The sequence below is a fragment of the Parasteatoda tepidariorum genome, chromosome 11, assembly GCF_982258835.1.
Source record: "Parasteatoda tepidariorum strain Cologne lab strain chromosome 11, Ptep-v5.0, whole genome shotgun sequence".
Taxonomy (NCBI): domain Eukaryota; kingdom Metazoa; phylum Arthropoda; class Arachnida; order Araneae; family Theridiidae; genus Parasteatoda; species Parasteatoda tepidariorum.
Window position 1 is genome coordinate 82,039,002 of NC_141765.1, and position 20,040 is coordinate 82,059,041.

The following is a 20,040-nucleotide window of genomic DNA, read 5'->3' on the forward strand; positions in this document are numbered from 1 at the left end:
TTTTGTTTCTCAAGGACGTATATCCTTTTAGACCTATTCAAATTTTCCACTTTGACTCCCCCTCCACCTTAACGCTTGCCCCGTTTACCCTTTTCCACAGTATTTCTTCTTTCAATAAAAATGTTCCAGGAAATGCCTCTTTTACTAGCCACCTGCATGGGAAAGGGGGGGGAGGGGACTCAGTTGCGGTCTTTTGAAAACAAATCTCCCTCTTTTTCCTACATTCCAATGGAGGAGCGCCACTAACGGTTACTCAATGGTCTTGGTAGATCTTCACTTCCCCTTTCTGGTGATTTATGGGTTTGATGCTGAAAAGAGAAAATGTGTCAAAAGACTTCGTTTTTTTTTATTTATTTAATTTTTTTTTAAAGGAAAGGGGATGATGGAGAGATGTTTGTTTATTTTGATTATTAAAAAGTGTCCGGGAAATCGACCCTTCCGGGAAAGGGACGTCCGGATATGGGACGTTACACTATATATATATATACACACACAGGGAAGCCTTGGTTAAATAAAAACTTTTAGAACCGAAAAAATTGAAAATTTATGAGAAATATCCTTTTCGCAGAAGGGTACATTAATAACTAAAGTTCATGCCATAAATTGCTTATAGAATATTTGAAATGATATAGAAATAATTAAATAATCTGTAAGCACTATTTACATTGATGTTTATTTAAACTCCAATGAAATTATAATATTTACCATACAAAAAGAGTAGATTAAGAAATCTGATACATGCTTTTGTTTTGTATTTATCCAGTTGAAAAGAAAGATGAGACAGAAGTTTGTTTTAAGCAGCTGCGACTTACCATATCTTCAAGGTACATTTTTACATATAGCACTTTCATACCAATTTCATCCTTTTTAGATAGATATTTGTTGGATGTTTCAGTTCCTGAATACAAATTTGAGCATCACTTGAAGTTATCACTTTTGGTTTGTTTTCAGAAAGCCTCAATTGAGTATCAGTTTCTTCACTTTCACTTTTAACATCATTATTTCGAACATTTCAACAATTTTGTCCATATTTAAATCCTTTTTTTTTACATTCAATATTTCGCTCAATGTTTACAAAATCATCACCATTTATAACACTTTCTCCAGTTAAGCTAATCAAATTTGTTAATTCAGAAACCGGATCATAAGAATTTATATCATCTATGACATATGCAATGGTATTGCTTTCTGGTGAATTCTTCTTGAAGCCTGCCTGAGAAAAATCATAAAATGGTTGAGTTTTTTACTTTTTCCAGATGGCTATTATACACAAAGAAGCTTGTAGGACATCAATTTTAACGTTTTCCTTATTTGACCCATCTATGTTTATAATCAAGTGTTTCAAGGTCAGATGTTGCGTTATCAAGAAAAAAAGATCTTTCCTTTTTTTTTTTGCAACTCATTTTTCAATCAAGTTTAAGTAACTACTCAACCATTGAATCTAGGTCACCCATACTCATTGATTTGTTTTCCATTTTGCTCCAAAATAAATTACATTAAAAGATTTCCTGCCGTCCTCGCAATTGTCTATTTTCGCTGTAAAGAGATAGTTAAGTTGAATTGAGTCAAATATCTCTGATCAGCTGATTGTAGGATTGACTGCTAACAATGGAATCGCTAGTCTTTGGGCTAAAGAGGTAGTTATATCCTTTCTCCTTCAGAGCAGCATGCATACAACTAAACACTGACTTTCTTCTACCTTGCGCAAATCATGATTATGCAGACTGTTTCGCATCCCCCCACTGCAAACTTTTTTTTTTGCTCACGCAGATACTTTCTTATGTTACAATAAATATTAAAAAAGTGTCTGCAAAACTGGAGAATCATCACCAATGTATACACGCATGTGCACCTATATTATCTAACTAAAGTCATATGGTGCCAAATAGACCTTTGTATTTCTACGTCACTTCACCAGCTGATTCCAATTAATAGATTTACTCTCTCCAACTCCTCCCCATGGCTTGATAGGAAATGTGGCAATACCTCTTGCGATGCACAGAATTTAAGAACATGGCAATACCACTCAGTAAAACACCAGGCCTTTTGGAATTGTATTCAGAATTGAAAATTTCTTTCTCTAATAAATCCAAAGAGGATATCATATAACTCCTAAGATAAGAGGCTATCTGACAGTGATAAATTTCCTTAATTTTTTTTGTTTCCCAGGATTTCCCAGGTTTAACTTCTTTAGTAATTGACTTTTGAATACTTTTCGTGTCAATGCTGAAATGCCTTGAAATTTGTTGTATAACAAATGTTTGTTGTATCAAATGAAAATGGCAGAGCTTTGTATAAAAAGTGTGCTCCAATAGTGGAGGAACTGGTTTAAACTAGTTGAATCAGGATGCATTAGCACTTGTTTACATTTCTGGAGTTCCTTTTTAATGGCCAACTTATCAATTTTGCGTAACTGAGGGGACAGTTAGTTTTGTCCTTGGTTACATCCCCTCTGTTAAATGAGAAACTTTAAAATTTTTAAAAAATACAACATAACATGATTGTACTAACAGACTTTATTGTAAAAACCAAATATTAAGTAAGAAGGTTTTTTGTGTAATGAATGAAATAAACTTTAATTGTAACAAAGGGGACAAATATATAGTTAAGATAATTTCTGATTTAAAAATTATGAAAAAAAATTTTTTTTTGATGGAAATCACCCCACAATTAGACTTAGGAACAATTTATTTTACAATATAAATCAAACTATATACCAATCGTAATATTTTTAATATCTTGTTCTTCTTTAAAATAGACAGTTTTATTAGTACAATAAGTCAAAATCATGAATGCTCTCTATTTATGATAAATTTTACTATAATCATGCATAACTCTAAAGAATAACTGCTGAATTCATAAATTACAACTAATTTCCTTTAAAATTATGCCAAATACAAAGACGTTGCTTTAACTTTAAAAATTCACTACTGGTTTCAGTTGGCATGGAATTCAACTATTTCTTTGTTGAGTATAAATAGAGAGTTATACTCGAGATTCTGAAAGTTGATGGGAAAATCTCTTGAAGGCAAAAATTTTGATAGGGGAAATTTGTTATTTTATATTTGGACATAAGGTTTCTTCCTTTTTTTGAAGAAAGATTGGTGTGTCTTTAGTCTTTTTTTCAGTCAGAACAAGTCTCTGCCAGTGTCGCAGAGGAAGTCTCACAAACTGTTATAAGAGTTGTCTCTCTCTACAGCACAAGAACAGTTTGAATTTCAAAAGCAGTGAAAGGTGTGATGCAGGTTGCAGAGGTAATAAGTCTCAGTGCTTTATATTGAACATTGTCAACTTTGTTGCTTCAACTAACAGGTGTCTTGGCCAATAATTCTCCACCATAGTCTAAAAGTTGCAGATCAACAACATTACATTACATTAACATTAAGATTGCAACAATATAAATCTGGATATCATAAATCTTCTTAAGAATTGCCATGGTAAAATATTATTGCTTCATGCAATAATATTTTACCACTTTTAAGATGTATTTCTGCTCTCAGTGTAGGCTTACCACTCTAGCATTATTTCATTTTGTTCTTTTATGTACTCATCTGAGGAAAGCTTCCTATAATGTGAGCATTTTTAATGATTTTTTTCATTATCATATTTAAGAAACTTACATTTTAAATCTAGTATTAATACAAACAATGAAACATGTGTTAGTTTACCATTTGTGGGATAACAACTTGATAGTTCACGTAGACAAATGGTCAACTAATAAGAGGGTTTGATTGTTTCTAACAGTTTGGTACTTGATTGTTAATATCAACTTAGAGAGCTGATCAGAGGGGATCAACTTAACTAGCTTAATCAACTTAACTAGCTGAACAGGGGATCAACTTAATTGCTCATTATTATTCTCATCAAAATTTAGAAGAAAAAAAATCTCATCATCACACTGCTTATTCCATCAAATAGCAACAAATAATGCAACCCACAGCTGTTGCCACAATTTATCCACTTAAACTTGAGTTGCCTATAAAAATTTAAATCAAAAAATTTACACAAGCTAGAGTGCTTACATCATACCTGCCTACCTCCAAGAAAAAAAATCCAGAAGATTTTATACGGTATAAATTTGAATGCAAAATTTGAGAACTGATAATCAAAAACCTCCTTTTTTAATCTGAGAGTGAGAATATCTAATTTACAATACTAAAATCAGTTTTGTATTGTAAACATTATAAAGAATTGTACCACACCATAAGTGTATATTAATCTATGAAGTGAATGATAGAGCTAGCAAGAATTTCAAAGCAAGAATTTATATTTATTATACAACCTTAAAAACTGCTTCACACAATATATACATATATCCAATAACTACTTCTTCGTGCAATAATTAATTTTCATTTTGTTATACATATATCATATGGAGAACACAATAAAAAAAATCAATAAAATAGAATTTAGAATATGTTTATAAAGAAATGATTTAGTTAATATAGTTATTTTCAGAAATTACCATAATGGGAAAAATATGTAATCCATAAAAGAAAAATGATTTATAAATAATAGGTTAACACAGGACTCCAACCATATTTTTAAAATTAAGGAAAAAATTCACACTTCCAAGAATGCTTCAAAACATTTTAATTAAGCATGGATAACTAAAACAAGTTGCATCCATCAGGGGGTTAACTAAAACTTACTTTTTAATATATAATATTGATATCATGGACACTATACTAAAATTAAAGAACTAATTGCTTTAATAATTTCAGAAAAGGTTAATTTAGTTAAAAGTTTTACAATAAAATTATGTAGCAATGCATGAAATTTAAAAAAAAAAAATTAATATCAAGCTTTAAAACTAAAGGGTAAGCATGATCATGAAAAACAGATGTAAGACATTTAAGCAAGATTATTAAAAAAAAATATTTTTTTGAATCTAAATTTTCACTATTGATGAAGTGGCACGTTTAGCCTTTTTCAAAACATCAGCACTAAACTTATTATCAAAACAATTTGTTTGTTTGACACTTCATTGTAAGAATATTTTCGAGAGTTTTTGTAGACATAGATGACTGAAACTGTGTTTTATTTTTCTTCACAACACTAAATATTCTTTCTCACTCCGCATTGCTTTGGGGTATGCAAGTGATTCCCAACAACACTCTCGATATTCGGTCAAATTTAAGTTGTCCGCTGTAGTCATTAACAGTACTCAGTTCATTTAATTGCATATCTATGGTGCTGCCTTTAAAGTTGGAAGAATCTTCAATCTGCAATGCAGTGAACTGTTTTTGGAGGCAGTCTCATGCATCTTCTTTGGTTTCTCCTTCTTTAACCATCAAAAGACAAGGAAACTTTTTAACAAAATATGCTACTTTTTCAAATGATGAGGTTTCGATATTTTTTAAGTCTGCAACTTGAGCATTGATCAAGATATCGTTATTAATGGGAAATTTTTTGATGATATAATCACACGAGGTAGCATAAACATTCCTTACTGACAAATAAAATTTTCTTTTTTCTTTTTCATTCAACTTTTTAACTAGTTCTACCGTTTTGAATCCAACAAACAGTTCTGAATCCAGCAATTGATTAGCTTCAATATGATATTGAATTTCTAAAAGGGCTTGCCCTTTAATAACAGCAGGTTTAATGAATTTCAGAAATAAGTTCTTTAAGAAATCTGTTAACATATTATTCAAAACATGTATCAATGGGGAAGATGACTGTTAATATAGTATTGAGCTTTTCAAAATCCGTTATTACACTCAATAAAAATAAGCAATAAGCTTTGTTTAAATCTGAAGATAAAAAATGAAAAAATTTTTCTTCTCTGCTGACAGAAGTTTTGGGAGTAAACTCGTTCATTTTCAGATTTTTAGAGGTTCCTTCATTTGTTTTGAGCTTCTTATTAGAAGTGCCTTCCTCTTTCTCTGAATGCCTTTTTTGGCTTTCTGTCATTAGCACCTTTTCACTCATTTTTGGATTTTAAAGCCAAAGATGAAGATGTTAAAGTCTTTGATTTCACTTCATCGTGAAAATATGTCAATAATGCATCCCATTGATCTATTACTCTGAACAGAGATCTCCCCAAGGACAACCATCGAGAGCAGACGTGCTTCAATATCTTCCTCACTTCTTCACTGTGAAGACTTTGAAATAACTTCAATTTCTCTTTCCTCTTACAACTTTTTTTTAGATAGTAAAATATATCCACTAAAGTTTGGTCAACATCAACAGGCAATGTTGCAGCTGCTTTTTCTGCAGCCAAATTAATTAAATGGCACAAATATCCCATTATAACTAAATTTTCGTGCTTTTCTTTGAGAAAAGAAATCACACCATTTTTTTTCCCTAACATTACTGCAGCCAAATGCTATGCAGTTTGTCAGAGGTATCTTCAAATGCTCCAGTTCATCCAAAATAAGGTTGGATATGTCTCTCCCAGTCAAATCAAGACTTAGTTCCACTAAGGACAAAATCCTGGATTGAATTTTTGATGATTCAGCAAGGTTGTAAGTCACAACAATGGGATAAAGCTAAGAATCCATATTGTCAGTGATTCCTTCTATTACTAGAGAAAAGACAGACAATTTCGGTGCACATTTTAGAGCATCGTTCCGCAAAAGGCACGAAAGCGCTAAATTTGGCGAGTTTTTATTATTTTTCCAAAAACTTGGGACAAATCCGGAAGATTTTGCTCATACCCGGAAAAACAGAAAAAGGAGGAAAATCCGGACGAGTTGGCAGGTATGTTACATAATTTAAAGGTTAATTAAAAAAAATATTAAAAATTTAATATAATAAATCAGATAGAAAGTCAGATTAAAATTCATCAATTCAAATTTTAACAAAAATCAAACAGAATTGCACCTGTTATCTACTGAGATTAAAGTACACATTGTTCCAAAGTATATTTACAAACATAAAATATTGCCAAAACAGAAGGGAAAAAAAAGAAGTTATGCTTAATGAAATAACTAAATAAATTAAAAAATAAAAGTTGAAAAGGCATCAAGTGTTTTTAGTGCACCATATATGTTCCTAGGAAAAAAGTATTCTTTAAGTTTTCGCACTGAAATAAAGATAAAGGTATGAAATCTTTGTTTTAACTTACCTGTCCATCAATATATTTTTTAATGTTTTTTTAACATTCATTCGTACATCATTAACTTTGGCAGCTGCTTTTTCTATATTTGAACTAGAATCACATTCTTTTTCTGAAAATAAAAAAATTATTTTACACTTATTATATAACAAACAAGGCACTAAAAAAAGAAAGAGTTAAAATGCTAGAGTTTATATATAGTACAAAATCCCATATCAGGATATCCATTTATTGGAAATGTCTATACTCCAGACTAATAAACTATGAATATTAATAGTGTTTGAAATGAACATCAGTAAATAAGTTTTGTTTCTTTTGTAAATAAGTTTTGCTTCTAAAAGTTTTCATTAAAAAAAATTCTACTAAACTCTGTTCTTTGTTTCATATTTTTTTTATTGAATCATATTAGTTACTTTTGGAATTTGAGGCTCATTTTGTATTGTCATTTTTATCTGATTATATGCACTGCTAATTTTTCACATTACTGTTAAAAAGGAAAAAGTCCTGTCTTTATTAATGAAAAAAAATCAAATTATTGTCTGCTCACTTCATTTTTTTTTACATACATTTTATCATACTAAACATTCCTTAGTTAATTAAAGGTCATTCAACCTATAAGGAAAGCTTATTGCATGAAATTAACATTAATTACCGTCTACTTGTTATTTTTTTAAAAATTGCATGAAGAATATTTTGATGTTTATTTACCTTTAAAACCTAATAACACAAAAAATCCACTCTCCTAACTTGCCAAAGTCTGGAAGATTCTGGATATGGGACTTTCTACTAAATTAAAATTAGATTGGAAATTTCCTAAAATTACACGAAAGATTTTGCCATATTTTTAGTAATAAATAAGAGGGTATACAAAAAGAAATATTCAATAATTTCAGATGAATATATAGAAATTTTTAAAGTACTGTAGCATTAAAAACATAATCAGTATTAGTTTGTTAACATTCCCACATAGTAACATTTAATTGGGGGGTAATGCCTGCTGCCTCCATGTGGTGCCCTCTGGATACCCCTCAGTGGGTAACTAAATGGCAGGCAAACACACATGATGAGTAATCAAAAAGCCTTTGATACGGCATCATCCGTCGCGCCGGTCAACAAGGGATGCGTTCAGGAATTAGGCAGAGGTTCCTGTTCGAAAAGTCTTATACAGTCTCCAGTAGCATATGGTAAGCCCTCGGGTGAGCCCAGTGCTAATACCGCTGCTTTGCAGTCTACTTCGGAAGCTGGTGAGGCGTCCAAAGGTGCAGGCCCTTTTTCTGTAGGAGTCTCTGGTCCGCTACCAAGCTACCCAAGCCCGTGAAGGTTGCTTTCAAAACAAAGGAGCAATTCTCTGATCAGAGCACCTTTTTATGGCGTCTTCAGAGATTAAACCCAGGGTTGAAGTCTATGGGGTGGAGGGTTCTGCAAAGTGCTGCGGGACCAGGCACCTGTAGATGGATCTTTGAGGTGGAGCCTGAGGATGAATTTTAACAATGTGACAAAGGTGTTAACAAAGTGACATGAACTGTTTTATTATTTTTAATATGTAAGAAATACCATATCATAAAAACAATTTTTATATCTGACCAAGATTTGAAAATGCTCATTTATGAATTTATCAATATCCCATGTAATAAATCTAAATTTCAAAGATTAATTTTTTTTCTCTCTAATTTAGAGTAAGTATTTAATTTAAAAATACAAATGTTGTATTTATTATGAAAGATTTTATAAGTGTGAGAGTTAGACAGTTCATTATCAAGTAATTCAAGAAAAAATAATTTACAAATTAAAGCACACAGACGATTTTTTAATTTTGATTATGAACTTAACACATATGAAAGTTGAGCATAAATTTTGCAAATGATCCAGAAATTCCAGTGGCACACAATAGCACAGGTTTTTGTCGTCCCAAATGCTACAACAAATTTTGACAAACATTCTGATTTTTCTGATACATGCTGTTAAAAGATAAAACAGTTATGGTGTTGTTGCAAACAGTCCATTAATTTTTTTCAGAATTTAAAAAGAATTAAGATTAAAAATATAAAGACTGCAAGTTATGTAATCGAAAAAATTGTTTACTTACTATTGTCTTTTTTAGAGGCTGTCATTGATGAGGAAGAGCAAGCAATCATAAAGCTCGGATTTTCTTTCAGCCAAGATATAATTTCTCCAGCTTTAGGTCCTTTATCTCCAGTTACAACATTCCCTTTATAACGGTCAAAAACAACTAATCTCTGAGAATCCCAATCTTGTACCTGAATAAAAAATAAAAAAACACATTTTCATCACTTCATGAAATTTAAAATCAAACATACTCATAAAAAATTTACATTTTTATGTTACATAAAAGTTAGAGAAGCTTTTTATTTTGCCATAGGTGTTCTTTGGACAAAGGTGGGCTATTGCAGAAACAAGACCAGCTAAGTCTCTTTCCATTATATAGTTTAGAATATATACATACATATATATATATATGTTGCATACGCCATGCAGCGCCACCTGTAGTTGAGCAGACTCTCTCTACATTCACTCACTGAACGGCTACGGGGAGCGAGCTCATTAAGATGTTCCAGCTCTAATTATTTTCTATTGTCATTTAAGTGTTTTTTGTCATAATAAAAGCTTTAAAATGCAACCCTAGACTGCTTTGAAGCTTCATTGACACTCCCCGTCCGTAACATGGGGGCTCGGCCAAACCTGCTCAATTAAGCTAAAGTCAACAGCAGTATAAAACGAAACAAGAATCCTCCTACAGCTACACCGGCAAAACGAAACTGCCGCCATTGATCATCAACAGCAAAAAAAAAAAAAAAACGCCGTTCCTTCAAATCAACACCGTTGAAAAAATATTCGGAATCATCACGCAAAGGATAAAATTAACGGATTTACTTTCAATTTCAAGAAATACTGGTAGGAGCAACTTTATTACTAAACATGTATAAAAATACGAGAAAAGAAGATCTACTACAGATCGCATTTGAATTAGGAATAACTGTACCGGAAAACGCTATGTTAATTACTCTAAAAGGCTTAGTTGAATCAAGTGATGTATTCAAAGAGAACGTAGATTTTGTTAAAAATCTAGTTGTATCAACCGTTGAAGAACGAAGAGCCCGTGAAGATAACGAAAGTGCTAAGATAGAATTAGAAAAAATTAAACTCGCACAGCTAGAACGCCAAATCGAATTAACAAACCTTCGAAACACTCCTAGTGCCAACCTGAACTCATCTAGAAATTCAGACGCAAGTGAAGATGGTCCCGATATCGAAAGTATTATTAGAAGCGTCCGAACACTTAGCATGCCTGTGCCGACAAGACCAGAGAACTACAGTTTATTTTCTTCAATCTATTGAACGTTCGTTTACCACAAAAAGAGTACAGGATGAAATAAAATCTGAAATATTGATAAATATTTTAGGCTAAAAAGCAAGTCACGTTTTATTACACATTTCAGAAAATGATCTCCGAGATTATGAAAAAGTTAAAAATGCCGTTTTGAAACAATTTCAGCCAACACCACACGAATGTTTAATGAATTTTCGAAACCCAACGCATGCCTGATGAATCGCACACACAATTTGCATCACGATTAACAACATCTTTCGAGTATTATTGCAAAATACGCAAAGCAACTGACTTTAAAACATTATCCCAGTTAATTATCGCCGATAAACTTTATTCAACATTAGATTATGAAACTCAATCGCATATTGCCATAATTCAAGGTGATAAATGCTTAAAACCTCCAGAACTTGCTCAAAAATGTGATATTTTCTTTACGTCAAAACGAAAATCGCTAAGTGAAACAAAATATAATGAACAATCCTTTAACCACGGGCAAAATTTCAGAAGAAATCAGCAGAGTCCAAAACACTACCGTCAACAACCGTTCGACAAAAAGCAAAAAAATAACTCATTTCAAAGCTTTAATCGTAATTCATATGAGAGAAATTCTACAGAATACCAATCACGAAATAATCCGCGCGAAAGCTTTCCCAGAAACGAAACTAATTCAAATCGTAGATTTAACTCAAATCGAGACCCTGTTTGCAAAGTCGAAGCTAAAATATTTAATGAATCTAAGCATGAATTACAATATGAAAAATTTTTCGTTAATGATAAACTAGTCGTTCAATCGTTAGTTGATTCGGGAGCCAATATTATTTGCATATGAGAACACTTAATTCCCCCCAAAACAAAAAGTGTGGGAACTGTTCAATTAACTTGTGCTTTCGGAAATGAAGTACAAGCTGAACTTTCAAAAGTAAAATTAGCGCTTCCAAGTTTTCGTGAAAATCCTATAACAGTAACGGCAGCCGTTTGTAAAAATCTTTATTGTGATTTATTAATTCCCCCAAATATTTTGGATGATTTAAATGAAGCAAAAAAAGAATATGATCGAATTTCAAAAGAAAATATGATTTCTCCTTATTCTAAAACTAAATTTCCTTTGCATAAAAACGAACAACAAAATACTTCTAATTTAAGCTCTCTGCCTAAAAAAGAAAATCAAATTACTTCTTTCCTTTCAGAAAACGATAATTTTTCTCCCCACTTTCTAAAAATATATCTGACAAGGGTGTAATACAGTCGCGTAAGTTAGACGAAGGTCAGTCATTCTTTGAGATTGAGAATAATAATGAACCACTCTCTTTTCAAACTGAAACCGAACATTTGTTATGCGAATGCAAAAGTACTTCTACTCAAAATTTATTTGAAAAACAAATAAATGAGTTTGATTCAATGACATCTGCGCGTAATAGGAAAGCGGAAACTGCCCAATCACGTGATCAGCGTGCTCCTTCCGATGTAAATAAACAAACCGAAACCGATATATTTTCGTCAGCCGAAACAGAAACAAACTATTTTAATTCTTCAAATCCGGAAAATAAAGAGATTAAAAATGCGCTTATCGAAAATACGGATTATTGTTTATCTAATATAAATATAGTTTACGCCGATGTTGATTTATCTCAAATAAAATCCGATGCCGAAATTTAACAACTTATTAAATCTTATAGGCCAAATAAAATTAAGAACACTAATTATGAAATGCAAATTTTTCTACAAGATGAAATGCCAGTCCATCAACGTCCACGCCGCCTATCTATTTTCGAGAAATTAGAAGTTAATAAGCAAATTAAAGAAATGTTAAACAAATGTATAATTAGAGAAAGCACTTCAGATTATTCTGCTCCAATAGTCTTAAGTAAAAAACAAGATGGTTCAACTCGCATTGCGATTGATTATCGATGTTTAAATAAGAAGTTAATTAAAGAAAGATTTCCACTCCCAATTATGGATGACATTTTCGATAGACTACAAGGTGCTTCAGTCTTTACAAATCTGGACTCAAGAAATGCTTTTCACCACGTAGACATTCATCCTCAAAGCAGCAAATACACTTCATTTGTGACACCAGATGGACAATTTGAATTCAACGAAGTTCCTTTTGGCCTTTCCAATTCACCAGCAGTATTTCAACGATTTATACAAATTGTTTTTCGAGAACTCTTAGAAGACGGGGCATTGATTTTATATTTGGACGATGTGATTGTTCCATCAGATGATGAGTCCGAAGGTCTTCAAAAACTCCAGAAAGTTCTCAAAGTAGCTTCCGACTATGGACTTGAATTTAATTTCAAAAAACGCAATTTCCTGCAAAGAAAAATTACCTTTCTTGGACATATTTTAGAAAATGGTACGATTAGTTCCTCAACAAAAAAGACAAAAGCTGTTTTAAATTTTCCAAAGCTACAAACTGTTAAAGATGTTCAATCATTCCTAGGCCTAACAGGATATTTTAGAAAATTTATTAAAGATTATGCAATTATTGCACGACCACTAAGTGATCTTCTTAGAGACAACGTTCCTTTTCATTTTGGCCCAGAACAGCAACAAGCTTTCCAAACGCTGAAACAAGCCTTATCAACTGAACCTTTTCAAGCAGGGCTCACCTTTACAGCTTCATTGCGATGCATCGTCAAAAGGAGTTGGCGCAATTCTGTTCATGCAATCTGATTTAGATGACAGCCTACATCCCATTCATTATATGAGCCACAAGACATCCCCACGAGAAGAAAAATATTCATCATACGAATTAGAAGTTTTAGCTATAGTGCAAGCACTTAAAAAATTTCGTCATTACTTCGTAGGCAGCAAGTTCAAAATTTTCACAGATTGCCAAGCTCTCCAAAAGACTATGTCAAAAAAAGAACTGCCACCTAAAATTGCTAGATGGGCAATGTTACTAGAAGATTTCGACTACGAAATAATACACAGACCTGGAAAACAGATGAAGCATGTCGACGCTCTTAGCCGATATCATGTCAAGACAATCCAAGTTGACAAAACAACCCAGAAAATCGGCCATGCCCAAGCCAAAGATGAATACACACAAGGCATAAGACAACTAATCGAACAGTCTCCAACTACAGACTACAAGAACAAAAACAACATCCTATACAGAGTAGTAAACAATCAAGAACTCTTAGTCATACCTCAAGATATGCAAAAACAAATAGTTCAACTACAACACAACAAAGGCCATTTTAGTATCAACAAGACAGAAGACATGGTTAAACAGCAATTTTGGTTCCCAAATATAAGAAAGACTGTTGAAAATGTAATCTCCAATTGCATTCCATGTATACTTTCATCACGTAAAGTAGGAAAACAAGAAGGTTTCTTGCATCCCATCCCAAAAGGAGACATTCCTCTTGATACATACCACATAGACTTTCTTGGTCCCTTACCCAGTACAAATAAGAATTACAAATACATTTACATCGTCGCAGATGCTTTCACCAAATTCTTATGGATTTATCCACTCAAGTCAACATCAGCTAAAGATGCCTTGGATAAACTACAACTGCAACAAATTACTTTTGGAAATCCAAGAAGAATCATCTCAGATAAAGGATCTGCATTCATCTCAATAGAATTCAAGAAGTACTGTGAAGACGAACAAATTGATCATGTCACAATCACCACAGGTCAAACACGTGGGAATGGACAGGTGGAAAAATTTCATGCTATGATAATCTCAGTCATCACCAAGTTATCCCTTGACAACTCCAGCAAATGGTTCAAGCATGTACCAGCAGTCCAACGTATAATCAACAGCACTGCTTCTTCAACAACAAAGTTTACACCCTTCGAGCTCTTAACAGGAGTTAAGATGAGAAATAAAGAAGACCTGCACATCAAGAAAATCCTCGAGGAAGAACACATACATAATTTACTTGAAAATCAACAACAAATGCGAAAAGAAGCAAAAAGCAATATACTTGAAATGCAAGAAAAAACAAAGCACAATTATAATACTAGACGAAAGACAGCAACAAAGTATAAGCTCCATGACAGAGTTGCCATCAAACAAACCCAATTTGGGACAGGTTTGAAACTTCGACCAAAATTTTTCGGTTCATACACAGTGACAAAAATTAGACCCAACGATAGATATGATGTTCACAAGATCGGTATAGGAGAAGGACCAACTGTCACATCCACATCAGCAGACTTAATGAAACCGTGGGAAGATCCATAAACTTTTTCCTTTTTTTTTTCATATGAACTATGGACTTTTCAATTGTGCAAGCAAGCTTTGCACAGACTTTCGATTTTTTTAAAATTTTATCAGTACTAGAACTTTTACACAGACTCTCAAATTTTTTAAAAAATTCATTATTTTCATTTTGAATTTTATTGCATAAATCAAATATTAATTGAACATATTTAAACATCGAAATATAGAACATCGTTATATAGAAACATCGTTATATAGAACATCGAAATATTCATATTGATCATATTTATCAGAAGTAAGAAAAAATTTTTTTTGTAGATTTATATATTTGAAAATATCTTTTTATTACTTATTTTCTGCTAGTTTTATAGGTTGAAGATAAATTCATTTGCTTAATAAGTTTGAAAAGTGCATTTTTACTTTATCAACTATATATTATATTAAAATTGAATATATTTAGAATTAGTTTGGATTTAAATTTTCATGAATTTACTGTTTTATATTTCAATTCAATTGTAAAAATATTTCTGTCATCAATATTTTCTTTTTATTGTGATGTTTAATATTTACCTTTAAAGCAATTAGTCGGAGACCGACTAAGTCAGGATGACAGAGTGTTGCATACGCCATGCAGCGCCACCTGTAGTTGAGCAGACTCCCTCTACATTCACTCACTGAACGGCTACGGGGAGCAAGCTCATTAAGATGTTCCAGCTCTAATTATTTTCTATTGTCATTTAAGTGTTTTTTGTCGTAATAAAAGCTTTAAAACGCAACCCTAAACTGCTTTGAAGCTTCATCGAGACTCCCCGTCCGTAACATATATATATATATATATATATATATATATATATATATATATATATAAAACTATAAATTTTAAAAAGAAACAAAACTTTCCCTTAATAAACTGCAGAAAAGATGTTAACAATTATGTGATACCACAATACTCAATTTTTTCCACCTTAAACCACTTGATCAACTCAAAATAGACTGAATCAGCTATTCACATGACAAGCACATATTCCTAACTTGCCATCCATAAATGTTTTAATAATCTGTAGTCTTGTGAGGAATGGAAAATTTAAGCCTAAATTTTATATAAATATTAATTTAATTTTAAAATGGAAACTTTATTTTGAAATCAATAGTTCGGTAATAATTGTGAAATAATAAAACCTAAACTTAACTGAAAAAAAAAAATTCCCAGAAAAATAAATTACTTTTAAGTAGAACCTAATATTTATCTATAAATACAATCGAGACACCTCTCTATCTTATCCAATTTAATTTTGATAAAAAAAACAAATTTCATAGAATGCTTAACTTTTGGATTAGCACTTCCATCAAAAATGATTTAATGTATTTATCTATAAGGTATGTAAATAATGAATTTTACTAATAATAGATTTAATACAAATTGAAAAAAATTGAGTATAGATCTTATTATGAATTTTTTATTTTATTTATGCTCTTGATTAAGGTCTAAATAAAATTTAGAAATATTAGAACCTGATAACAATCTACAAAACTTTAATAATTTAGTATACATATTTTATTTTCATTTCAAGTTAAGTTTATCAATTTAATTGGCTTAAAAAATAGAAAAATAAACATTTCCTAATCTACATGCATCCTATAGACTGTCTTTTTGATTCAATTTAAAAAGCTGGACATCAAATCATCTGTCAGCACCCAACTCGATATAGGTATGAAGAGGAGAAATTAAAATTATCATTTTAGATCTGATTAATAAAACTGCAATCTTAAATAAAAGCTGGTAAAAATCAGTTTAAAAATACAAAATAATAATAATAATAATAAAAGACTTGTCTTTTTGATTCAATTTAAAAAGCTGGACATCAAATCATCTGTCAGCACCCAACTCGATATAGGTATGAAGAGGAGAAATTAAAATTATCATTTTAGATCTGATTAATAAAACTGCAATCTTAAATAAAAGCTGGTAAAAATCAGTTTAAAAATACAAAATAATAATAATAATAAATAAATAAAATAAAGTCAAATTTGGGAAAGTGCTAAAACAGCATAAGCCCAAGATTTGTCTTCAAATAAATTATTTATAAATATCAGTAGAAAAAAATCTTTCTTAGAGTAAGCACATATGAAATAACTGGACATAATTCAGAATCAAGAAACACTCTGTGATTGTTACAGATTGGTTCAAGAAATAAATGGGATATTCTTTGCTTTTTTTATTTAGTTGCCCCTTTGCTGTATAACAATAAGTAATTAAACTTCAGTTCAGCTATATATACAATTTCTGTGCTAAGCATGATAGATCGAAACTATTTATAGAGAATTTTTCCAGTAACTCCATGAAAAGGATACACACAGTGTAGCTATACAAGCATTTATAATTAATAGATTTATATACATCAGATGGAATTTAACCTTTGAAGATCCACTTGCTTCACGCATGGATTTTAAGCACTGTGTTGCATGCTTTTCTATGCATTCAGAGCTACAATAACAAGAGTTGGCCATAGATATCTTTTGGCATTGAATACAATTATGTCTTTGTTTCTGCACAGTTTTTATTTCCTGTAAAATAATCAAAAACGTATTTTTTTAAATGAAACAAAAGAGTGCAATTAATTTATAACGATTATCAGAAAATAAAATAAGTATTTTCTTCACAGTCAGAAATATAAAAGGCCCATAATTATAGCAGACCATTGAGAACATGAAATGCATAACTACCTGATTTAAAGATTCTGGAGGCAGATTTTTCTCAGTGTTCATGAAACGAAAACTTAAGTAAGATAATGGGTTGCATTTTTTATATTTTAACAGTAGCTAAAAGAATTACCAATATATAATTCGAACTTTTAAATTTTAAACAGTATCACTATAGATTAATATATCTAAAAGAGTGTTCTAAAACTAATTAATTAAATCAGATTCATTAAATCAAGAATCAAATATCAAGGCATAAATTTTGCTTCAAAAATACTGAGAAAAACTTTAAGCTAAGCACTGAGCAAATTTTCTGAAAAACATAAGTTAACAGATATCAAAGAGAGAAAAAAAATTAATTTAAAATTTGTGTGCAGTAAACTCTCAATTACCTGTAAATAATTAATCTAATTTGAAGATTATTCATAATAATCATTAGACCCCCCCCCCTTTTAACAATAAATATTATGGTATTGAAAGTTAATTTCAATAGTAGATTACATTTTCTTTTCCAATTAAATCTGCATTTAAATGCTGTAAATAAAAACATATAATATCTAAATAATGATATAATTGTAGAAAATGAAAACATTCATTTGAGACAGAATGCATTAGCCATAATTTATACATGTAAAATCTATTGGAAGTAACATAATTCAGTGTTACTGCGGACAGAAATCAGTGAAAAAATTTCTTCTGCTTATCGTTTTACTTTTCTAATCAATGTAATTAAAACAGAAAAGTCAACAAAATGTCAGAAGTTTTAATATCTATTTGTCCCCTTTGGATAAATGGCAATCACCTATTCATTTTATGACATTTTCATGAAAGTAGTAGTTTCTTTTGGCTTTAATTTTTTTTCATCGATATTCTGCAACAAAAAAAAAAAAAAATAAATAAATAAAAATTTAAAAAATATATAGTGGGAAATTTTGTCAGGGTTTCCAGATTTTAGCTGGTTTCATTTAAACCACTTAAAAAAACTTGCTAAAATAAAATAGTTAGCTTTTATTCATAGTATTTTTTAAAAGTTGTAATAATAAAAAGGGTTATTATTTAATTATTACATTGAGGTGACTGTATATTAGGAACAATGTGGAGCAGCAACTTTGCAATTTTGAGACAGTTTGAAACATCAGCTAATCTTAAAAGCATTATAAACAATAATTTTAATCAGAGCCACAATTAGATATCAACTTTTTTACGGCAGCATAATTATATGACTAACACAAAATTAATTATAGTTACCAATTATCCAACTTTATAAAGAAAATATATTAATTATATAGAACAAATAATCATGCACAGTTTTATTGCTATCTTATAACTTCCCTACAGTGCAATCCTAAGTAATTTTGCTTTTGTTTGCATTCTGATATTTTGAAAAAAAAAAATTTCAGCATTTGAAACTTTGTGGTTTATCAGAACTTATTTTTTACTATATCAATGGAGGTGAAAACAGAATTTGCCATGAAACGCATCTCCTGCAATATAGTGTCCTCTTACAAAAAAGCAAAAAAATAAATTTCAACTTAAGAAAAAAATTAAAAAAGCAAAGTTAAATAGAAAAATAATTTTAATAGTTTAGTTAATTGTACAGTAAAAATTTAAATTAATTCAAATCTAATTTTATTTTACATATTATAAAAATATACAACTTAATGCTTTATCAAATTAGTTCTGCTAATTTTTAAATTTTATTTTAAACTAAGATTATATGAATGCACATAAAAAAATTCTTTTTATTGATGGTTAGATTTGTAAAACTAATGATAAAAAATAATATTTTTTAAAATTTTTAATTAAAAACATAGGATAAAAATTTTTGTAGCATCATCATTAGTTGTCATACATGATGTAATTAAATCAAAACTTAAATTATTAACAACATTTCTGCATACCAAATTTTATTTAAAGAAATTATGTCAAACTTCAGCAAATTAAAGACATGAAAATATCTTGTCTGTGAGCTTTTCATTCTTGAACACTGCTCTAAAAGCATGTTTAAGAAAATAGATAGCAAAAAATGCAAGTTTTCAATATTCAAATCAAATTTAACAACTAAACAAGGAATTTCATACTTATTTTTCTTTGCATTTTAAATACTAAGGATTATCATCACTAGGCAAAGCCCAGGACTTCAGGATAAGGATGACTTGATATACTACAGATATAACTTTTTAAGCAATCTCTTAGTATTCAAATCACTAAATGATAACAGTTTCTAAATATCTAAATTTGTGAAACGTTAATTTAATACCACTATTATAAATGTATAGGACCTGTGACAAACTTGTAAAAACAACAATTGACTTTAAAAACCTTTTTAAAAAAGACTAATTTTAAATAATGTACAAAGTAATTTCCACAAATGGATGACATGCACAACACGAACTTATTTAAATCTATTAGTTTATTTATTTACAAAAACAAAAATTTTAACAGAATCAAGTTCTATGTTAATTTTCTGAAATAGCTATCTCCTATTTCTTAACCCACACATTTTGAGCCGTGTCCATTTTCTTAATCACACTTTTTAAGCTGCGTCCAAAATAAAAACTCAAAGACAATCTTTTAAATGCTGCCTTAACTTATAGTAGTGATTATTTTCAGCTCTAATGATACCGTCAGACTAAAATTTTGTTTGGAAATATTTTACATTCATGAAAGTTATGAACAATATTTAAAATGTTAACAGATATAGTAAAACACTTTTTAGTGACTGAAAGGTAGAAGAATGTAGAA

The 20,040-nt window shown here is 30.4% G+C and overlaps 1 protein-coding gene across 6 annotated transcripts in view; it reads right to left on the reverse strand.

The window, feature by feature from the left end:
- pps (protein partner of snf) overlaps positions 1 to 20,040 on the reverse strand; it is a 153,774-nt gene that overhangs the window by 60,056 nt on the left and 73,678 nt on the right. For all 6 annotated transcript variants that reach the window (XM_043049286.3, XM_043049290.3, XM_043049287.3 and 3 more), the window contains 3 exons: positions 17,011 to 17,160; positions 9,150 to 9,321; positions 7,073 to 7,175 (listed from right to left, as the gene is read on the reverse strand). In XM_043049286.3, coding sequence (XP_042905220.1) covers positions 7,073 to 7,175; positions 9,150 to 9,321; positions 17,011 to 17,160 — 425 coding nt within the window. The remainder of the gene's footprint in view (positions 1 to 7,072; positions 7,176 to 9,149; positions 9,322 to 17,010; positions 17,161 to 20,040) is intronic.